The following is a 14,735-nucleotide window of genomic DNA, read 5'->3' as shown; positions in this document are numbered from 1 at the left end:
ATAAAATAATGATTAAAAATGCAGAATGCAGTCCATGATCCCTTTAATATAGCTTAATCATTTATTTAATACATTTTGTATCAGTAACTAACACCATGAGCTTTGAATCTGTATCATTTTATTCATTGGTTAGTTCTTAATCTTATTTCCGAATTAAGAATTTCACGACTTTGCTGTAAATGTTGTCACAAACTTCTATAAATAAGTGGACAGCAGTTCCAATATTTTTTTAAACAATAGGCTACTAAAATTTTAAAATGTTCAATATAGCCTATTCATACAGGCCTAAATCGTGGTTAAAATCTGGTTAAATTTAAATCTTAATAAAATGCTGGGCCTCATAATATCAAAAGCGTCCACCTGATTTCATGCATGTTACGTGAACAAATTTTGATCGCTATTACAGACATCAAATACATTTATTAATCTCTTAAATTTAGGTCGTATTTGGTATTGCTATAGGCTATTTCAAATTGAGCTGTCTACAGATTCGGCATGTTTTGGCATCTCGCGCATTACCTGTAATGTCCATGAATGCAGTCTAGCTAGGCAGCTCGCTAGGTTTTGAAACACAACCGCTGAGTGTTTTACTCACGCTCGACGTCGTGTAGTTTGGCTCTCTCCTCCTCTAGTTTGGCTTTCAAAGACTCAGACTCCGCTTTCAGTGTATGGATGGTTTCGCCCTTCGCAAGTCCCTGACAGGCCATCTTTAGTAAAACACAGATGGATGACGGATGGGTCAGAAAATATGCTCTTTATCATGAGCCGAGACTGATACTGCACAGTCTGCACAGCTGATGATGCTCTGACGTTTGCGCAAACGTCACGTGACACATCACCACCATCAGCATCACATTTATTTCTGGAGTTCACTGACGGAAGCCCGAAATCACTTGACTTTTATATCTGATTTATATCGTTCCACTCAGTATTGAAAATGTATGTTTCTAAATCGCGGTGTAAGATTGTACTTCCATCAAAGTATTTTAAAATTTAAATCGTCAGTTGTCATTTTTATCCTAACTTCTGACTGAGTGCGTTCGTGCTGGTATTTGTAGCCTATTTGAATAGTTTTTTGGTTACTTTTGTAATACAACACAAATACATGTTGGTATTGGTGTGGTCTTAATAACAGTGCTGTTCCCTAAGAGCCTGTGTGTGTTTTCAGAGAGCTCTAGATAAAGCACTTTACACATGTGTTATGTGTAAGTGATGACATGAGAATGTGTTTTGGAGTATCCTTCACCTCAGTAAAACAAATACTCTGAGCCATTAAATCAACATGACAAAAGTATCACAGCAAAAATCCCAGTGTAACAGTTTTTAAGATTTCCAAGTGACAATTTGACACTATAAAAATTAATCTTAGATCCAACAAATATTCTGAAGCAATAAATACATTTTTGCTTCGAGATTTACCTTCAACAGTATGTTACCAAAACAATTTTACCATAACATTGCTGCAAAAATGCTGGGTTGTTTTAAAAGGGCAAAGCCAAACGTTGGGTTAAAAATGTAATTCAAATTTTAACCCAACGCTGTGTTCATCCATATTTGACCCAAAACAGCCCAGCATTTTACTAACTACTCTTCACAAATCCCTCATTAAAAAAAAACCTCCATGAAAATAAACATCAAATGTATTATTAACTAACAAAAAAACTGTCCAGATTGATAAATCTCACAAATGTTCATGTTCCGATAAAAAGTAAAGATTAATAAGAGCATAAACATTCAATTAACATGTTGAGACATTTAAAAGAAAAAATGGACATATTCCACTAGAAGTAATGCATCTTGATACAGTTTTAGCTTACTAACACAATCAATGAGTTTTAAGTCAATACAAAAAGCATTGACGGTGTGTTGGATTTATGGATTTAAAAAATATATATAATTTTTTAAATAGGTTTGACTGTGGGAAAAATGGATTTGTGTTTCAGGGTGTTTTCACACTTGGTCCGTTTCAGGGGGCCATGTGATTTTTGGCCCATATGTGACCATCTCGGTAGGCCTACGGCTCACATTCAGATAATGGTACGAATGCAACAGTATAAAAACAAAGAAGAAAGAAGTCTGAGACCACATACACTTTAGGTGGACCAAAAAAGGCTCTTAGTCCTATGTCTGGGAGAGGGACAGAGTGAACGCAAAGAGAACTGGGTCCTTTTTCACTTTCACCTCTTGATCCACTTAAAGGAGTCTGAGTTTGGTTCTTTTAAAGAGGACTCAAGTGTGAAAACACCCTCAGTCCCATATTACCCTCCTCCCATTTTCATTTATATTATTGTTGTTGGTGTCATTTTTAGTAACTGTTGTGATGTCAAGATTACATTTATACATTTACATTGTATACAAGATGTATACAACATGTGTTTGATCGTACTTAAAATTGTGTTCCATAAAGTGTTGAGGACTGTGTGTGGCATAAAGTGATATTTCATGAGTGTTTTATTTTTTATTTTACCTCATAAGTATGTAATGTCAGTCTGAATCTTTTCAGTTATTATTTTTAACAATGATGCCTGATTTTAAGTCATGCAAGAATAAATAAGTTTACAGTGTGGATGTAGCATGCATAAATCATGTTCTGAGAGACTAAAGTCTTAAAATCAGCATTGTGTTGTTGAACTGATCCTGGAGCAGCTGAAGTGTATGATAACATACCAGCTCCACACACAGCGAACAGTAGTTGATGGGCTCATTCTTCAGATAAATATTCATCAGAGGTTTGTTCTGAGTGCAGTTATCACACGGGCCAAATGTGATGGCCAAAAATGTCTGGTCACACATCTTTGCGTCTGGTTGAGGCTGGACCTGTACACATGAGGAAGGGGAAAAAAACATGTATTCACAATAACCAAAAGCCAGACACACACTGACAGACCACACTTTTCTGAGTCCATTTTTGAGGTCGTCAATATATCGGTATTAGTCTACTCCTGAAAGCTGTTAAAATAAACGTATACAGGTTACATCAGGGGCTAAAGGAAAATCTTCTTTTCACTACTCCCATTCAAAATATATTTTTACTGCACATTGATGAATCATCACATTTTGTGAAGAGAAATTATAAAATTAGATTGTTTAATTTAAAAATCATATATGTACATCACAAAAAAAGGCCCCCAGTATACAAATACTAAATTAGCTAAATAAATACAATTGGCAAAAGTGATATGTTTTGCGTTATATCTAAGTGAATACTTTGGAAAATCTTGATAAATAAAATAATTTTCATTTACTTTTGTTCAACAAATAAATTAAAATATGTATTTTTTTTTTTAAATACTGAAAATGTAAATGAAAAAAAAAGATTCTGAAAGTTTTTACACTGCTTGAAGGAGATCCTTATAGTAACAATAAATAGGATTTTATTATATTGTATGATGATTAATATCATATTTTAAATATGATATTTTCATTATAAATATGGTGGTTATCTCTAAGTTGGACACCCAATTAATAAATAATATTGACCAGTTGAAATTAACTGTCATGTCAACAAATGAAATAGTCAGCCAAATCACGTCAATTATTGTGCCTTATTTGGCCCCTACACTAGGGATGCTTTTTTACCTCAAATACCATAGTATATTCTTCAGAGTGGTTTATTTAATTAGCTTTAAAACTTTAAATTATTAACAAGACCTTTGTCAGTGTGTTTTATGCCATCTAATGATTTAGAGAAAAATACAATCAAATGCACATTTTACACGGTCTGCATTTAGCCCTTGTATTACGGACCCCCTAAAGGGACATGATTGAGGAAACAAAATGATATGGGAGGAAAAATCATGTCAATCACGTCAATTCTCGCAAATGTTTTGCGTTCCCCCGAGAAACTTTGCCTTGGATCGCAAAATGTTTGCGTTCCCCAGAGAAATGTTGCGTTCACTCACAAAGGACACCAAAGTTTTGCGAGAAAATGCGAAATCATTTATTTTTCCTCCAATCTCATATTTTTTCCACCACCATGTCACCTTAGAGGCTCCGTACTACAAGTATTTATGTATACACATTTAAAATGTACAGTTTTTCTCTTCTGGTAAAATGGACAAAAAATATTGCACTCAGGTCCAGATTTGTGTCCAATAAAATGCTCTCTATATTGATAATGTTTTACCCTCTAATACCATACTCTTAGAACAAAATGTGGTATATAGGCCTGGGTATACTTCATTCTCCGCATTGCACTCTGTCTCATGCACAGTCATGTCTGCACAGCTTTCAAAGTATGCTCAGAGTGGATGAACAGGTTGGACATATGTGCCATACTATTGCTTTTTATACTCTACTAGACATTAGAGGGCAGCTCTGAGTCATGTCATTTGCATGACATTCGCTCAGAAGGATAAAAGAAGAAGACTAGTGGATCCGCCAGTGAACGCAGTTTAGAACAAGAACCAAAACAAAAATGATATAGACGAATATGCTGCTTTGTGTACTGTTTTTATCGCTATTTCCACACTGTTCTTTGACTACTGCACAGTACATCACTACTGTGCGTAAAGCCACTTAGTAGACTCTACTGTATCAACAATCACCTTGCGCATGCGCCTGCCATTCTATGTGCACGGTCCATGCGGTAACCTAAATGCAATCATTTAAGACATTTCACCTTATATAGAGTCTTTTTGGCATAAAGTGCTCTTTAAAATTGATTTTAAAATGCTAGGGTTCTATTTAGAACCCCATTGAACCTGCCTCTGACTAGCAAAAGCAAGTACCAAATCATAGCTGTAACACTATTTTTAAAATAATAAAAGACACACTCTTCAATATGACCTGACCAATCTTCCTGTTTCAATAGGTACTGCATCAACACAAGAGAAGAAAACTGTGCTTGTCAAGCCATTTTTATGGGGTCTTTAAATGTTTATTTCTGTCATGGTTTGTGCAATGGAAATAAGACAAAATCAGCAGTTAAAATGAGCGTAAAATATTAAACGTTTAGTGGTTTCAGTGTTCCATCCAAGTGTTGTAAAATGTTGATCCCAAGCAATACCAGCTAATAAATACAGTGAATAATAACATAGATAGAAACAGAACAGAAACTTAAATTTTACCAGATACCATTCGACAGTCAAAGTCACTAACACAATCTATTTACAGAAACAGAGCTGTGATAAAAACTGTGATGTTATTAAAAGGGTATGCTTTTCTTGCAAAGACACACTCAGATCACACACCAAATTTACTTTATATGTTAAAAAGAATCAATTTATTTCAACTTACCTTTCAAAAGATTTTTGTGGCAGGTGTGTGCTTGCAGTCTTAAGAGGGAGGAGAAAGGGACTGAGCCTGAGAGAGGCAAGCGGTAAGCTCCTTACAGTAGCATTAGGGTTTTAACCCTGTAAAAGTTTTACCAGCAGAAATAGTGGCCAGTCAGAGACAGACACAAATAGAACTGCTTAAGCTGGTTGAAGCTGATAATTCATCAGTAAAACAGCAGTGAAAATACTTATGTGATCTTCAAATAGCCATGTAGAACTTCAATGGATAGTTCATCCAAAAGTGAAAATCCTCTCATTAATTACTCTCCCTCAAGTCGTTCCAAACCCGTAAGACTTCCATTCTTCTACACAACTACCACTTTGATCCTTCAAAAAGTTCATAAAGAGATCGTAAAACAAATCCATATGAATTGAGTGGTTTTAGTCAACATTTTCTGTAGAGACTCAATCGCTTTATATAATAAAAAGATTGAATTTGGACTTTTATTTGGTAGGATGATTTCAACTTATTTGATATATTATTAAATATGACATTAAGACTTTTTTAAAAGGTTGCCTGGTTCATGGAAGCACAGAGTTATAGTACCGATAGCCAAACCAGGAAAGGATCATTCTCAGACCAACTACAGACCAATATCCCTCACATCAAATATATGCAAACTGGAGCGGATGGTTATGAACAGATTGTCATATGTTATAGAGAGTACGAACCTTTTGTCTCCTTATCAGAGTGGATTTCGAAAGGGGAGAAATACTATGGATTCAGTTTGTCTGTAAAAATGAAACAAGAAAGGCCCAAGTTAGAAAAGAAGTAGTAGTAAGAGTGTTTTCGACGTTGAAAAGGTGTATGATATGCTGTGGTAGGAGGGCATATTAATGAAATTAGATAGTATGGGGATAATTACATACAATCCACATCAGACTTATAGACAATGGTACTACCCAAGGAAGTGTAAGTAGTCCTGTTCTTTTTAACTTAATGATAAATTACGTTTTTAACAATACTGATGTGGGAGTATGTCATTGTATGCGGATTACGGAGCATTATGGATAAGGGGACGAACAGTTCCATGTGTAGAAAAGAAAATGCAAAATTACGAGGTTAAGAATTGGGCTAAGAAATGGGGTTTTAGATTTTCTGTGGCAAAAACTCAGGTAATATGTTTTTTGAACAAGATAATTAATCCCACTATGAATATTGAAATGTACAGGTCCTTCTCAAAAAATTAGCATATTGTGATAAAGTTCGTTATTTTCCATTATGTAATGATAAAAATTTTACTTTCATATATTTTAGATTAATTGCACACCAACTGAAATATTTCAGGTCTTTTATTGTTTTAATACTGATGATTTTGGCATACAGCTCATGAAAACCCAAAATTCCTATCTCAAAAAATTAGCATATCGTGAAAAGGGTCTCTAAACGAGCTGTTAACCTAATCATCTGAATCAACTAATTAACTCTAAACACCTGCAAAAGATTCGTGAGGCTTTTAAAAACTCCCAGCCTGTTTCATTACTCAAAACTGCAATCATGGGTAAGACTGCCGACCTGACTGCTGTCCAGAAGGCCATCATTGACACCCTCAAGCAAGAGGGTAAGACACAGAAAGAAATTTCTGAACAAATAGCCTGTTCCCAGAGTGCTGTATCAAGGCACCTCAGTGGGAAGTCTGTGGGAAGGAAAAGGTGTGGCAAAAAACGCTGCACAACGAGAGGCATTCCCCAGGTCAAGCCACTTTTGAACCAGAAACAGAGGCAGAAGTGCCTGACCTGGGCTACAGAGAAGCAGCACTGGACTTCAGGCATTTTGGCATTTCCTTCTCCCCAGTCTTCCTCCAGACTCTGGCACCTTGATTTCCGAATGACATGCAAAATTTGCTTTCATCCGAAAAAATTTCTTTGGACCACTGAGCAACAGTCCAGTGCTGCTTCACTGTAGCCCAGGTCAGGCGCTTCTGCCGCTGTTTCTGGTTCAAAATTGGCTTGACCTGGGGAATGAGGCACCTGTAGCCCATTTCCTGCACACGCCTGTGCACGGTGGCTCTGGATGTTTCTACTCCAGACTCAGTCCACTGTTTCCGCAGGTCCCCCAAGGTCTGGAATCGGTCCTTCTCCACAATCTTCTTTTAATTTTTATCATTACATTATGGAAAATAATGAACTTTATCACAATATGCTAATTTTTTGAGAAGGACCTGTATGTGCATCATAAAAAAGTAAATGTAGTCAGATTTCTTGAAATGTGGATGGATTTTAAATTAAAATTCAGAATGCATATTCCGAAACTGATAGAAACATGTAAAAAAGTGATGCACATACTGTATTAAAGCAGCACTTAGTAAGATTTTTTGCCTTAAAATAATGTTTACAAAATCATTTCAGTGGTTCATCAAGTCATGACATGTTGAAATGCACTTATGCCACAGCTTTGCGGTCCTTTATCTGATATGTAAGATTGCCAGATCGGGTCGCGTTTAGTTCTAATGAGACATAAGAAAACTACTAATTTGACTTGATTTATGGCAAGCGTTACAATTGCTCGTTTGTGATGTCGCAATACATCATACTTTCATAAAATCATGCATCATACTCTACCTTGTCTGTGGCCATTGTCCAAAGCTGGATAAACAGAAAGCATGTGCGTGCACGTGCGACAGTAGGCTGCGGTAGGCTAAATTATTTACAACAGTGGTAATGGACAATTCCGCTTCCAACCTGTAGGGCGACTGCAGAGGAAAAGTTACTTGGTGTTGCTTTAAGGCGCATATCAGGAGTTGAATGGGGAATAAGGAATCAGTCTCTAAAAAGAATATATAAAGCAGTGATAACATAGATTAAAAAGATTGAAATGCAAATTTAGAGGAAAATTTGAAAAAGCATGATCATCACAGATTGTCACATCAGAGTGACATCGTCACAGATTGAAACGGGAGAAATGCCTCTAGAATTATGTAGACTTCAGTTGAGGATGAGATACTGGACCGGAGTAAAGGGTCATTTAGAATGTTATCCAGGTAAGAAAATTCTAATAGAATGTTGGGAAAATTAAGTGTGGTATGAGTAAAAAAACCATGGATGAACTCAGATATTTTAAAACTTATGAAGGAAAGGGATCTTGCCTTAAAAACTGCAGTTAAAACTAAATCCATACATGACAGACAGCACTTACGGAACAATGTGGTAAAGATGATGAGGAAATCTAAGGCAAATTTTTTCTTGTCAATAATTGAAAGAGCAAAGGGAAACCCTAAAATCATTTGGAATCAGCTCAAAAAATTAACAGGAAATTACCATAAAGACGTGAAGCTGCTTGAACTTAAAGGGTTAGTTCACCCAAAAATGAAAATGATGTATTAATGACTCACCCTCATGTCGCTCCAAGCCCGTAAGACCTCCGTTAATCTTCAGAACACAGTTTAAGATATTTTAGATTTAGTCCGAGAGCTTTCTGTCCCTCCATTGAAAATGTATGAACGGTATACTGTCCTTGTCCAGAAAGGAATTAAAGACATCATCAAAGTAGTCCATGTGACATCAGTGGGTTAGTTAGAATGTTTTGAAGCATCGGAAATACATTTTGGTCCAAAAATAACCAAAACTACGACTTTATTCAGCATTGTTTTGTCTTCCGGTTCTGTTGGGGATCCGCGTTCAGTGACGCTGCTGACGTAAGACGCTGCTGACGTGTGTCTGGTGCGCCCGAGCTTCGTTTACAGTCTGAGGGAGACGCACGCTGGAAACAAAACAATCTTCACAAACATGTCTAAGGATTTCCACACAGAGGAAGACTTGCATTTTTTTGCCCAGCCATATTTATTTGAACCCGAATACACGGACGCAGTCAGCAGCGTCACTGAACGCGGATCCCCAACAGAACCGGAAGACAAAACAATGCTGAATAAAGTCGTAGTTTTGGTTATTTTTGGACCAAAATGTATTCCCGATGCTTCAAAACATTCTAACTAACCCACTGATGTCACATGGTCTACTTTGATGATGTCTTTATTTCCTTTCTGGACAAGGACAGTATACCGTTCATACATTTTCAATGGAGGGACACAAAGCTCTCGGACTAAATCTAAAATATCTTAAACTGTGTTCTGAAGATGAACGGAGGTCTTACGGGCTTGGAGCGACATGAGGGTGAGTCATTAATGACACAATTTTCATTTTTGGGTGAACTAACCCTTTAAAGTAAATGACAAGCTCACAAATAATCCAGCAGAAGTAGCTCAGGCTTTCAACCACCACTTTATTGATTCTGTTGCTACTATTACACAGTGTTTTTTACCTGAGTACACGGATATATGTCCTGTTAAAACAACGGAGCCGACCTTCAAGATAAGAAGTGTTAATGAGTCAGAGGTTATGAGAATAATTGGATCTCTTAAACCATCTAGGGCTAAGGACATTTTTGGCATGGATGCAGTCATGCTCAAGGAACTTGGTATAACACTAAATAGTCCCATTACCAGAATTATTAACCTCTCGATTTGCCAGGCAAAGTTTCCGAGTGTTTGGAAGTCGGCTGTTGTTATTCCAATTCACAAGAGTGGAGATTCCTTTTCTACCTGTAATTACAGGCCTATCAGCATTATACCCACAGTGTCCAAGGTTGCAGAGAAAATGGTGGCGGAGCAAATCATTTGTTATTTGAATACTAGTTATTTTGTCCTCCACCCAATGCAGTTCGGCTTCAGATCTAATTATTCAACTGAAACAGCTAATTGCTTGTTTGTTGAAAAAATCAAATCCTTATTACATAAAGGTGGTGTTGTTGGAGCTGTATTTCTTGACCTTAAGAAGGCGTTTGACACTGTCAATCACAGAATTCTCATGTCCAAGTTATGCAGTATAAAATTTTCTTCAACGGCACTCAGGTAGTTAGAATCTTATCTATTAAATCGATCTCAGTCCGTCCAAGTACGGAATCATCGATCAGCTCCCCTACAATTATCGACGGGTGTCCAACAAGGATCTATTTTGGGGTCCATTACTATTTACATTATATATTAATGATCTTCCATCTGTATGTTCTGACACCAACATCCAAATGTATGCGGATGATACTGTAATTTATTTACATGGTAGCAGTAGGACACAAGTTGCTAATGGACTTACAAATTCCATGGCTCATGTAACAGCATGGTTGCAGCGATGCTCTTTGCAGCTAAATGTGGAAAAAACAATGTGCATGTTTTTCTCTAAGACAAACAGTGCATGTGTAGAGCCAGATGTGTTCGTTTTAGGGGAGTACAAGTATCTTGGAATTCTGATTGATTCCAGTCTATCCTTCAAACCTCAAGTGAAAAGGGTATGTAACAGGGTCAAATTCAATCTTTCTAATTTTAGGTTCATAAGAGATCACATGTCAACAGAGGCGGCTAAAATGTACATGTACGCCATGGTCATTTCACACATTACTTATTGTCTAAGAACTTGGCACAGACTAGCGCCACTACGCTACTACCATTACAGTCACTGTATAAAAAAACACTTAAAGTTCTGGACAAAAAATCTGTACATTTTCATCATTGCCCAATATTAGTAAAATATAACTTGCTGAGCTGGAAAATCTAATTAAATATGTTAATGCTTGTCTTATGTACAAGATTATACAGTGACTGACTTCTCCCCCACTCAGTCAGTTTGTTACTACAAGAACAACTGCTTATCATCGTACAAGAGGGTCAGCAAGAGGGGATTGTATTATCCCTTTAAGAAAAAGCAATTTCAGTCAGTCTGCATTTCCAGTTAGAGCTGCATCAGAATGGAATTCAATCCCAATTGCTATCAGAGAATTGGATACATATAACTCATTTAAAATTCGTTTAAAGATATGGTTAATTAGTCCACAGCTCTGTCAACACTGAAATTGAAATTGCATGTTGCTGGCATAAAAATGTCTGATGTTTCTAGTGGCATTCTTACTGCTAGTCTGCCTTTTTATTGTTGTATGTATATCTGTTATCTGTGACCTTGTTGTTGTTGTTTTTTATTTAATTTAATTGTAGTAGTAGTATGAGATGTCCATGAAAAGCATTTCAGTATAATTTCAGTATAATGTTTGAGATCCTTCTAGCTCATTTTAATGCAGGCATTCATAATGTATGACTTCATTTTAAAAGATTGTTAAATTAATTTATAATTGTTTTTTAAGTTTTATAGGCTGACTATGTAACAACTGTCCAGGGACTACAGATGAAAAATAGTCTCTTGGCTAATTGTGGCGCATTTGCATTTATGCTTATTAATGCCTGCTAAATTAAACTGTTAAATAAATAAACAAATAAATAAAGTATGGGACTGAATGGTTTTGATATTGCACCTTCAGAGGCAATTCCAGCAATACCTCCCTGGTTGTTCCCAATGCCACTAGTTGATCTACATACTCATAAAGAGATTATAAACAAGAAAATTAACATACCAACAGTTACAGTGGTACAACAATACATAAATCAAACATATAGCTAATATTCAGTAGGCTATTGCAGATATACACAAATCTAAAGATCCAGCATCTGGAAGAACAGTAGCAGAAATGTATATATACATTTAAAATCAAAATTGCAAAAAGAATAGAAGATATTTCAGTATTTTCTACTAAATTATTATCCAAATGTCTTGCTCTACAGTGGATTGAAGAAGTACAACCTAATACATCCTTGACATGTACAGATTCAATGGCTGCCCTTACAAATTTACAGAGTGGAAAATCTGAAGCATGACAAGACTTAGCCTACGACATATTGCAATGTTTGTACAGAACAGTTATGATATTGGTATATTTCCTTTGGATGCCGGATCATGTAGGTGTGGAAGGGAACAGGCGGCCCTGAAACAGTCACAAAGTTGAATTTAAGGTATCAAGTAAAACTGAAATTAAGCGACTAATATTGACATAAATAAGAAAGAAATGGCAAAAAAAAAGTTGGGATAATGAAGAAAAAGAAAAGAGAAGACATTTATATCAGGCTCAGGAGTATGTTGGTGCTGAAAGAATAAGGTATGGCAATAGAAGGAAGCATTTTATAAGACTGAAAATAGGGCATACAGCATTAAATTACAGTATGGAAACGTTAAATTGGTAATTGTGACAAATGTGGACTTCCAGAAACGGAGCATATTCTTTTAAAAATGTGTTGCAAATGAAAGAGAAATGTGTTGCAAATGAAAGAGAAAGATTTCAGCTATCTCCAGAAATAGAACATGAGAATAAATCATATATCTCTGCAGGTGCTATTAGAAAATGGGTTAATGCAATCAAAGGTATATGAGGAATTGTTTAAGTAGGCTATCTAAAAAAGACAGGAATAATGGATAGAATATTGAAGTTTTTTTTTCTTTTCTATCATTTACTATTCCCCGTATCCCTTGTCATTACTCTTAGATAGTTGTACCAATGTACGCTCCACACTCCAGATCAGTAGGTGGGGGACATGGACCTTTTAAATTAGTTAGCCAAAACTCCAAACATTTGAGAAGAAGATTTTCAACTTCTGATAATCTTATTCAATCTTTATTGTAATTATTGCTTTTATGTCTATATTCTCGCTCCAATTCATGTATGTAATGTTATTTTACTTACCTGTGTGATTACATTTAGTCACTTTTGAGTTATATGTTTGTCTCCTGCTTAAAATGTGGAAATGAGAGCACATGCCATGGTGATGTGTGTACATCATATTTATTTTATAGAGAACGTTAAGGGCAATTTACTCAGAGGCTGCTTATGTGTTCTCTATATCAGGTATATTTTCTAGTTTAATGTAGTTTTCCTTTTTGCCCTTTTGCATTGTAACTGAAGGAAGAGAGAATGTTAAGGGTAATTCATTCAGAGGCTGCTTATGTGTTCTCTATCAGAGGAGGAATAAAAGATCCAGCGAAACTGCCACCCGCTGTCCCGTGTCTAACTACAAAAAACACACACAACGCCGACAACAAACCACTTACACACATAATGCTGCACAGATTAAGAGAGAAAGGCAGAGGAGAGGAAATGAGTGATATTCTCTGGCTGTGATATTTTAGTTTTAAATCACTAGAGGGTGCTGTAGTCTTAAGACCCTCTCCGACCTAAAGTGGCATCAAACACGTGATCTGCTCAATGCCTCCCTCTGCTGGCATATGCCAACACATGCTGCTGTTACTTCTATCAGGCATTACCATAATAATATTATTTTTCTCTGGCTCTTATACCTTTCTAATAATTTACATTGGCAAAGTTTTACTTAAAGTGATAGTTCACCCATAAATGAAAATTTGGTCATATTTACTCACTCATGTTGTTCCAAACCAAGACTTTGATCAATCTTCAAAAAATCAGGAAGCCCAAAAAGATCTAAAAAGGTGACCTAAAATGAATCCATATGAATTGAACGGTTTAATAAAAGTCTTGTCAAGCGATCCAATCACTTTATATTATAAACAGATTTAATTTAGGCTTTTATTTACCTATGAAAACAAAACATTTAGCGCATCACATAAACACGGAAGCTTGTGTGTAGGCTATTATAATTATTGTATCTCTTCACAAGGCTTGGATTAAACCACTCGATTAGGCTAATAAGGAATCATTTTACAAAATGTTTAGAGCCTTTTTGAATCTTTTAAGTTTTGATTAGCCTACTTTGAGGGACAGAAACCTCACAGGTTTCATTAATCATTTGTGTTTCAAAGATGAACCAATTCTTATGGGTTTAGAAGAGTGAGTAAATGATAACTGTATTTTAATATGGGGAACTATCACTTTAATTATCAATGTTACAGTCAGTACCTTCTTTCCAGACAAGTATAAAAGTGAGAGATAGTATATTTTTCAATTTAGCTTGTTGTGGTGTGTGGTAAATTGCCAGCAGACGGCAATCTAAACTAACCTTTCTCCAACTGCAGCGCCACACTGCTAATAATCATGTGACAAGTTAATAGAAAAACAGAGGCTGCATCTGAAAAAGCATTCTTATAAAAAGCATTAATATAGAAGGCGAACAACGGTATGTGACAAAAGAAGTAGGCTATCCGAAATTACAGTAGGCCTAGTCATAAAAGAGTAGGCAAAAAGTACCCGCATGATCTATTTTTTCCGGCAAGATTCTGGAGTGTGCATATCATGGACACTTTAGGCTTGTTCGACTTGAACCGGCGCTGCACAGACCGATCGGTTGATGACATCAAAGTACCGCGAGAGCGATTAGAGAGCAGACGGCTCCTTATGCTTTTGAATCGCTCTCGCGGTACTTTGATGTCATCAACCGATCGGTCTGCGCAGCGCCGGTTCAAGTCGAACAAGCCTATCACTATTGCATGAGGCCACGGAGAGGATTAATGAATGGCAGTCAAGCGACACGTGACGGTGGTGACGTGACGCGATAATGACAACATGACGAATGTAGTAGCATACGTCCAGATTACATTCATACTATAAGAATGAACTTTTTTATTGATCACAAAGTAATTGCTTATTCCAAATAGGTACCTACATAAGAGTTTATG

At 36.3% G+C, this 14,735-nt stretch overlaps 1 protein-coding gene across 1 annotated transcript in view; it reads right to left on the bottom strand.

Annotated features, from left to right (window-relative positions):
• Positions 1-5,380, bottom strand: part of gnb5b (guanine nucleotide binding protein (G protein), beta 5b) — a 30,106-nt gene extending 24,726 nt beyond the window's left edge. The window contains exons 1-3 of the mRNA XM_077248233.1: positions 5,239-5,380; positions 2,668-2,817; positions 596-707 (exon numbers count right to left, since the gene is read on the bottom strand). Coding sequence (XP_077104348.1) covers positions 596-707; positions 2,668-2,793 — 238 coding nt within the window. The 5' untranslated portion in view covers positions 2,794-2,817; positions 5,239-5,380. The remainder of the gene's footprint in view (positions 1-595; positions 708-2,667; positions 2,818-5,238) is intronic.
• Between the last annotated feature and the right edge of the window lie 9,355 nt (positions 5,381-14,735).

The sequence above is a fragment of the Siphateles boraxobius genome, unplaced genomic scaffold (assembly GCF_051911475.1).
Source record: "Siphateles boraxobius isolate OS27281-9 unplaced genomic scaffold, OSU_SipBor_1 30, whole genome shotgun sequence".
In the NCBI taxonomy this organism is placed as follows: Eukaryota; Metazoa; Chordata; class Actinopteri; order Cypriniformes; family Leuciscidae; genus Siphateles; species Siphateles boraxobius.
Note: the sequence above shows the minus strand (reverse complement) of the source record. Positions and strands in the feature narration are given on the sequence as shown.